At 37.8% G+C, this 9,439-nt stretch overlaps 1 protein-coding gene across 1 annotated transcript in view; it reads left to right on the forward strand.

Annotated features, from left to right (window-relative positions):
* Positions 1 to 9,439, forward strand: part of shank3a (SH3 and multiple ankyrin repeat domains 3a) — a 265,841-nt gene that overhangs the window by 36,569 nt on the left and 219,833 nt on the right. Inside the window, exon 2 of the mRNA XM_016515151.1 lies at positions 4,524 to 4,903. Coding sequence (XP_016370637.1) covers positions 4,589 to 4,903 — 315 coding nt within the window. The 5' untranslated portion in view covers positions 4,524 to 4,588. The remainder of the gene's footprint in view (positions 1 to 4,523; positions 4,904 to 9,439) is intronic.

Genomic DNA, 9,439 nt, shown 5'->3' on the forward strand with positions numbered 1-9,439 from the left:
TTTTTTTTATTTAAAAAACCTACAGGGAAAAAAACACCTGCATCACTTGAAACATTGAAAAATAGCATAGAGAGAATAACTTATTATTATTCTCTCTCTGTTATTTATTTATTTTTTGTGGGTTTCATGCTGTTCGCTAAGGCATAGGACACACACAGGCTTTCCTCCTCACCAATGACATTAAACACAGTGTCTACACCGGACGCGAGCGGCAAAATACAGTAGAAACCATTATAACCAGTGACACTGTCTACACTAGATGCGGCGCGGCACGACAAAAGCCGACATTAAACTGATGCCTTGTTCTATTTATGACGTACTGACACAGAGCTCATTAACATTTAAAGGACAATGCTACAAAAACGGCTTGCTCTGAAAAGAGCTGTTTTTGACAGGGGAAAAAAGGTGTTTTTGAGAAATTTTAACCAAACTATGTTACAGACTTTTCATTAAAACCCTAAAGAATCATATCAACTGAAAATGGGCATCCTATGACCCCTTTAATAGCGAGAAACGGACCTTAAAATAAAGTGTGACCAAATGTACAATAAATAATAGCAGCCTAACATTTATGTAATGTTAATCATATGCTCAGTTGAGAGTGTTATGTGGGTTGTGGGTAGCTGGCAGTCGTATGATGTGAACATCCGCTGTGGTGACTGAGGTTCACCACAGTCACCAGAGGTTTCTCATTCTCCTCGCACAAGCCCGACAGATCACAGGCGGATTTGCCTCAACTTCCTCAAATTTTGAGTCTCTCATGATATCAGTGGGGGCTTTTTGGTTTTGTTGCTGTTTTCTCAGAAAGTTGTTCCTTTTGAGGTGTCTTTTATAGAGAAAAAAGGCTGTTTATTTGAAATACTGAAGCTGGGTTCTGCCAGGCTTGTCTTACTGTATGTGTGCAGGCCTGTTGTCCTGTTAAATCTGTCTTTGAGCTGTTGCCAGTTGCTGAGAAATGTCTGCTCAAAGTCATATAGCAGATGTTATTTTTAGTCATTATTTATGAAGACTTTCTGTAATGAGATGGGCTGGGAAAAACGGGGAATGACATTGGGAAATGGCCTGAAACAGAATCAAACTCAGCCTGCACGTAGGATGCTACTAGGCTTTCATAACATATATATGACTATATACGTTTTTAAATGTAATATTCTAAGTGCCATCATACAAGCAGTGAAAGCTACATTATGCATGTTGCCGTTGGTTGGTTCATGTTAGCAGAAGCTCAAGACACTGTGTACCGCATGTTAAATCATCTTGACTGCTCTCTCGTTGCAGATTAAAGCTGATTCCAGCAGTGATATAAGCAGCTACTACTTACTGCCTTGAGCTTTCAATGGACATAAGAGCTTTTCGTGGCTTTTTTTAACCGCTTGAAATGACTTGATATGTATAGTTTTCTTTTCTCTGTCAGTGTAAATCCTTTATTGCTTAATAGTGTGTTTGTGTATTTATTTATTTATTTATTCATTCATTCATTCATGTATGTATGCATGCATGTTTTTTCTTTGTTTTGTTTGCTCCTTGCAGCATGCATAAACTCATTAATAAAAGTTTGTCTTGGTTTTTTATGTTTAGTTTTGATCCTTGCAGCATGCATAAACTTATTAATCAGTCTGTTTTGGTTTTTATTGTTTTGATTAGTTTAGTTTAGTTTAGTTCCTTGCTGATAGGTTCATTAATGAGTTTGCTTTGTGTTTTTTGTTTAGTTTTGTAAGGATTTTTTCCTTGCCTCTGTCACCTTTAGCTCGCTCACTATAACACAATATTCTGTGCAAGAAGAATAATATGTAGTCTATTATAAAATATACTATCCAAACAATATTGAAATATTTTCCAGGTAATAATAATAAAAAATGCTTGAATACAGTGACCAAAATAAATCTTTTAATTTTGCAAATTGCGTATTGCCTTTATAATATTATATTTACTGTTTGTCTCAGGTAGTATACAACATGAAAATACATAGCTGCCTTTTTTTTTTTATTGCACTAGCATATTGAGAACCCAGAAGGTCTTTAAAGTTGACTAGTGGTTCAAGCAGAAGTGATTTTAAGCATTAGCGGCACACTATAAAACTTTCATCTGTTTTTACATCTACTTCCTGTCTGTCTGCTAATTTAACCTCCCACAGAGGTGGCACGGCATACAGCCCAGCTCTGTGTGTGTTCACACTGGAAAATGACAGTTTAAAAAACAATATGCCCATGAGTGTTAATGCAAGAAAGACTCTGACACGCAATTATGCTGCCGAACAAGACAAATTGAAGGAAATAGTCAGTTAATACTGTACAGGGAGAGAGAGAGTGAATGAGAAACAGGATAACAAAGGAATGAGACAGAGACTGAGGGAAAACGTGTCATGGGAGCGAATGAGTTTGAGATGGACGGCATAATAAAGTGGAACAATGGCATGGGGTCAATCAGATTTTGGCCCACAGAGATAAAGACGAGGGCATGTGAGCAAATGAGAGCAGGAGTCAGTGACGTTGATCCAGCCAATCGCGGTGCTCTAGCACGATGACATCACAATGATGGGAGGGAGGGGATCCCTGTGGTGAATCCATAACTGTTTTACTCTGTGCTGATTACATGTCAGGCTTTCTTGCTTTCTTTATTTGTTTGTTTTTTGTTTGCCTGCATTTGGTTGCATGCTGAGGGGGGAATTCACTAAGAATGCATGACGCCAGCTGATAGTGTCATGTATTTGCATGTATTAACTTGCATTTGCATACGGTATATGTGCAGTTATAGTATTCTTTCAGTGCTTTTAGCACTGGATTGCATGGATTCATCAAACACATCAAACTTTGTCAGATAGTGTTGGTAGCTGATGGTTTGCTGTGGACTGTGAAGGCAATATTTGCTTGAAATCAATATAGCAGTTCAACAGCCTCTCTCTGTCTCTCACTCATCCGCTTATGTTTTTAAACTGAAACTCTGCCAATTATCATGTATCTGATTTATTAGATCATTAGAATTCTTGGTGTATCTGATATCATTGTTTAAATGTATTCTGTCTGATTGTGAATTATAGCCCACAGGACAGGTTTGCCTTTCCCGCTCAAAATCTCCCTCTTGTCATTTTACACTGTAATTCTGGCAATTATCAAAAATGTAAACCCAAATGGGTTTATTTTGTGGTAATGATTGGCTGAAAGTGAATTATCCTCTTATCCAAATTACACGGCTGTTTACTGAATAAAAGGTGAATGGACATTAAATATTGATTGGACCTTATTTTATGTGAGAAGAAAGATAGTTTGGAGCGATACAGACAATATGAAACTAGCACAGCTATGTACGAAGTTGCCTGGGTCAGTGTTCAATTAGTGTCATCAAGTATTGCACAGAGCCCTGCAGTAAGAGATCATTAGAGTTCTTTTGTATATCTGATGTGACTTTTTTGCATTATTTAATGATAATGTTGTAAATCGTTTTATTGTTCATTCAGAAATGTATTTAACCAGCATTATAGTCCACAAATTTCAAATTCTTTACCTTTTTGTTTTTCAGATTCTATAATTTCGTTAATAATTTTAAGTCTTTCTAAAATAAAATAAAAAAGCAACATAAATTATTGACCCCAAACATTTATATATAAAAGAATACTTTTATTTAGCAAGGACACATTGATCAAAAGTGATCAAAAGTGACAGTAAAGACATTTATAATGTTATAAAGGAACGTTATATTTATCAAAGAATACTAAAAAAGTATCATGGTTTGTTACAAAAATATTAAGCAGCACAACTGTTTTCAACATTGATAATGATAATAAGAAATATTTCAAATCCACAAATGATTTCTGAAGGATCATGTGACACTGAAGACTGGAGTAATGATGCTGAAAATTCAGCTTTGCATCACAAGACTAAATTATATTTTAAATGACATTTAAATAGAATATAACAAAATATTACATTTTTAATTTGTAATAATATTTCGTAATATTACGGTTTTAATCAAATACTGTAAATGCAGGCTTGGTGAACTTCTTGTAGATGTACGGCATAAACATAAGCCATGCAGCAGTATATTTTGCGATAACTTATATGGCCATTTCTCAATTAAATAAATAAATAAATGGACATAAAATTGTTTGGATTTGAATTTTATTATTTGTGAAGAGAGTGTATAGGGACATTAAACTAGTGCAGCAGTGTTGAATATTGGTTACTTGCACCAGAGGTCTTTTATAGAAACGAAATATTAGTTTAACAGAAACAAGAGAGCTGTTGCAATAATAAATAACCAATATCAGATCATTAGAATTATTTTGTGAATTATTTTGCATCATTTAATGCTGATGTTGTAATCTGTTGTATTGGTCATTGATAAATGTGTTAAAATTGGCATTATAGCCACAGGTTTGATGCTTGAAATGCTTAATCACAGCACACATCTAACCTCTCTCTTTCTCTCTCTCTAATCCTCTCTTGCATCTCTCCCCTCCCCTGTCTCTCTCTCTCTCTCTCTCTCGCTCTCCCTGCGCTGGTGTGTGTGTGCGCGTGTGCCAGCAGCTCCTCGTGTGTGTGTGTGTGCATGAGGGAGGCACTATGCAGTCAGAGCTCCACACACACAGAGCATGCCTGTGAGTGCGGGCTCGGGCAAACATGAGCCTTCCCAGCCCAGAGATCGTCCACAGCAGCAGCCTGAACTCCCGTCTGAGCCCCCCTCTGCCCTCCCCCTCTCCTCTCTCCCTCTCTCGCCTCTCTCTCTCCCTCTCCTCATCTACTCTCGCCCTGCGCAGCCTCTTCCCCGCCACCTCTCCAGCACCAGCCGGGGGGACATCTCCCGCTCTCCGCACGCCGACGTCTGCCGAGCGCCGGCCGGCCCCATGGAGGAACCCCAGGGCAACACACTGGTCGTCCGCGTAGGCATCCCTGACCTGCAGCAAACGGTGAGTTCTGTCAGCGCTCCAAACTCTCTCTCTCTCTCTCTGTCTTCTATTGCCTGTCCTGTTCTCATCTCTTTCAAGCATGCACTTGATTGTTCTCTTTCTTTTTGTGCCTTTTTTATCCTCCTTGCTATTTTTGCTCTTGAACGCAACCCGTCTTCATTAGTGCGATTGCGGCGGACTTTGAAAACTGGGCACTTGGAGAGAAGACGGAAAATCAAAGGTAGATACAGTGACGGGTGGGTTATCGGAGCTTTACTGTAATTCACAGGGACTTTTTCCCGACTGTCGCGAGGCTGTCAGACTTGTCAGTTGGGTTGCAGTGTATTGTACCGCGTCCCCAGGGCCCTCTGGAGCGACATATGGTGCTGATGGATATGAGAGCGCCGTGTTGAAGTGCAGTAACTCACCTGTTCCTTTTGGACAGATACAGGTGTTATTACGGTTGCAGGTGGCATATTTAATTTAATCATTTTTTTTCAGTATTGCACACACTGAAGCCAGGATTTGGAGGCGTGCTTGAACTTTGATTGCATATGAGCATGGCTTTCATTTCTTTTTTTTAACCTGAGGTTAGTTGTGACGTGTTGACGGTGTTTAAACGTGTGATTTGCAGCATCCGGAAGTCATTCGATTTAGGTGAAAATTGGCGATTTTGATGCATGAATGGACGAGATGAGCATCTGTTTCCTATTTGTTCTTGTTGTACCCGCCGACAGCTAACCATTAGCATTCCCAATACAAATATACTATACGTATGATATATACACTGGCTTTTAAAAGTTTGGTGCCTCAACAAAGTCTCTTATGGTCACCACCAAGGCTGCATTTATTTGATAAAAAATGCAGTAACAACAGTAATATTATGACAAAATATTTCAATTTAAAATAACAGCTTTCTGTTCCAATATATTTTAAAATGTAATTTATTCCTGTGATGCAAAGCTGAATTTTCAGCGTCATTACTCCAGTCTTCAGTGTCACATGATTCTTCAGAAATCATTCTAATATGATGATTCACTCTTATTATTAAACAGCTGTCCTGCTTAATATTTTTGTGGAAATCATGTTTTTTTAAATAGAAAAGAACCACATTTATTTAGAAGTATTTTTAGTGGTGTAAATGTCTTTACTGTCACATTTGATTTAATTTATTGCATCCTTGCTAAAAAATCTTACTGACTCTATAAGCCTTTGAATTGTAGTAAATGTTGCTTGCTAAAAAAAAGTATTTCATTGGAATACACAGCTAATTTTGAATGGATGTCAAAGGACAGGTGCTAACAGTGCCATGCTAACTATCCAAACCTTGACCCCTTGGAGCTGAGCAGGGATTGTGGGATTGGCAGCAGTGTGGAGTATAATGTGAGAGCCTCAAAAATGCTTTATGCTTTATACCTTTATGCAAATAATAGGCAGCTGCCAGCCAATGGCTGTGAGGATCTCAAAACGTCTCAAAATTTACCAGTAGTGCTGTAGCTTGGTTGGTTCTACATTCTAACATATATTTAAGCCCGATTTCAAATGCAATTTCTGCACTTTAATTATAGCTCAAATATGGCTGGGTTAACAAAAGTGTCACTTGTGCACAATTACAGCAATTACAAAAATGTACATATGTCAAAATGCCTAAAGTGTATGTATGATGATTTAATTGACTCTGTTTTGAAAGCAATCATTGACCATGCTGAAGGCAACCAAATGTGGCATATCTGTGGTGTTTTGGCCATTGCTTCCTTTTTTAGCCAGTGACCTCCAATGGAAATACGCTGAGCAAATGTGCAAACAATGAACTTCACGTGATCCTGACAGATGAATATGACAGTTGAGTAGAAACATCTACTAGTGGCCAACAGCAACTGGTTAGTCATTAGTAGCTAATTGTGGGTGGGTTTATTTCTGTTGGGTTATGAATGGTCCTTGCCCATTTGTTCAGGTTTCAGTCTGAGGTTTAATTATTTGGATTGAGATGGAGCTGATCTTGTGTTCCAAGAATATAACCAAATATTCTAGAAATTATCTTAAGAAAAACATTTTGATTGATGAATATTGTGTGAATCTATGTGTCTAGCCCTGGTTGAGCTGATTGGTTGGTCATAAGAAGGTTTGTTGCATGTTTCTCAGCCTGTTTAGTTGATTCCTTTGGTGCATTTGATGCCTGTGAAGTGAGTAACTGCAGTAGAATGAGTGAGCATCAGATCAATGGCTCATTCTGCCTGTCAGAAATGTGTTTCTCCTCGAATCTTTCATCCTCGCTCTCGGCGCTGTACGAGTGTGCATTGGTGACCATGCATGCATTAGTGTGGACTTCTGGTTGCATGTGATGTGTCAGAGCCTCATTAAAAGCAGAAAGCCATAGTGTTAACGAGCGCTGTCCTTTAGCAGGGCCCAAGTGTCTATGTTAATAACGAGAGGTGAATGAGAGCAGAGAGAATGTGTTAAATGGCAGATTTTCACTGGCGCATCCCACTGCCACACGGCTTTCAAATGCTAACTCGCACCCGCTAAATCCTGATAGTATCTTTGGGAGCATTATAATCCAAATAAACAATATCAGATTGCAATCTCTATTCTCATATGCCCACATTCGCCTCCTGAGAGCATGAGGAACTCTGAGAAATCATGAATGTCTCGCACAAGGTATATATGCATTTTTCAGGGGGAAGGGGTCTTTGGTGTTTTGTTAGATCAGAGGTTTTCAAACTTTTTGATCTGAAGGACAACCAACTATGATGGTCCTCTTATAAGAGACCCCCATCCTAAATTATAATGCATAATTTTTTATATAATAAAGTTTGTGTAATATATAAGATTTGATAAATGTTGACTGGTTTTATTCAATATATTTATTGTTATTACTATTAATGATGATGATGATGATTACTATTATTATTATTATTATTATTATTATGCATCCTTTTATTTTATTTACTGCACACTCCTTTGCGGGGTAGTTTGAAAACCTCAATTTTTTTATTGCTCAATTAAAATTTTATTGCTCTTTCATAGCTCAGGATATATAGTCTCAGTTGTTTTATTTAAACATAGTTCTACTTTGTCACATATGAGACAATTATTGTCATTATATTCAACATTTAGAGCATATAGCGTTTTAAAAATAAATAATATATTATGATTAAAGCACTATATAAATGCCTCATTCATTCAATATTCAAACTAATACTCAGATCATTTGCTCTTGGAAGGATTTTATGAGAATTATTTGAGCTCATATTGAGATGATCTGATGTTTGGTTGTAGACTTTGTATCTTGACAAATTTGGGGACATTTTGAATCAACGTTGAGATCCATAGAAAAGAGACATGAGATTAATGGACACTTTTTCTCGGGAGGAAAACCTAAAGTCTCCATTTGCTCTCCAGTTTATCTCATTGCTATTTGAGAAAACATTAGATATTAGAAAGAGTTGTTATGTGTAAAATATCCATGAAAATAAAAAGTGCACTTTAAAAAAAAAAAAAATCCTCCTATATTCAGGTTCTTTTTTCATCTTTTGCAGAGCTGCCTTTGGCAGTGATTACAGCTGCGAGACTTACTCTAAGTAGGTTGTGCATCTTCTGGATTTGCAGAACTGGATTTGGTCAGTTATTCCTGTGTCCTCCATGCAGATGCTTTGTGGATCATCTGTGAACTGTAATCTTCAGGTCTCTGAACACATTTTCTGTGGGGTTTAAATCTTGGCTTTGACTCATCATTCATCGTTCTGAAAAGCGAGGTGTACGCTGATTGGCCAGCTATCCAGTGCGTTGTGATTGGCTGAATACCTCAAGCGTGTGATGGAAATGTTACGCCCCTTACTATACTGTGATGCCGTGTCCCGGCCGGAGCGACGAGACAAAAACAATAAAACCCATTACAATCGAGGCATTTATCGCATCATATGACCCCTTTAAAAAAAAAACCTGCGCTGGTATCAGATCGGTATCGTCCGATATTCAGAATTTTTGGTATTGGATCGGGATCGGTTCTGAAAAAATGGTATCGAGCCACCCCTAGATCAGATCTCCCAGTTCTAGCCCATAAAAAGCTTCCTGCTCCATGAACCTGCTTGACTTCATGGTTTTAGCGATTTTTGCAAGCCAAAGAGAGAGCTGTTCCTCTCATCAGATCTAGGAATCTTTTTCTATAGTCTTCTCAAAGTCCTGGAAGTGCCAGTTGGCTAAGACTAGGTTCTGGCACAGGTTTAGTAAACAGGAGTGGCCAGGGTCCTCATTACTCTTTTTGGATGGATAACCAGTCTTTGGGGTTTTAAATGTCTTTCATTTTTTTCAGTGATGGTCTCCACACTGCTTTTAGAAACCTTCAACATTTTGACATTGTATACTGTATGACCTCATGTGGATCAGTGTTAATTTTGACAGCAAATTTTGATTTAGTTTTAGTCGTAGTCTTTTGACTAAAATGCCATTTAGTTTTAGACATATTTTAGTCATCTGAATTGTTTTTAGTGTTAGTCTAGTTTTAGTCGACTAAATATCATACAATTTTAGTCGACTAAATCTACAGTAAATTTAGTC

Source organism: Sinocyclocheilus rhinocerous, unplaced genomic scaffold (genome assembly GCF_001515625.1).
Source record: "Sinocyclocheilus rhinocerous isolate Xijiao unplaced genomic scaffold, SAMN03320098_v1.1 scaffold717, whole genome shotgun sequence".
Taxonomy (NCBI): domain Eukaryota; kingdom Metazoa; phylum Chordata; class Actinopteri; order Cypriniformes; family Cyprinidae; genus Sinocyclocheilus; species Sinocyclocheilus rhinocerous.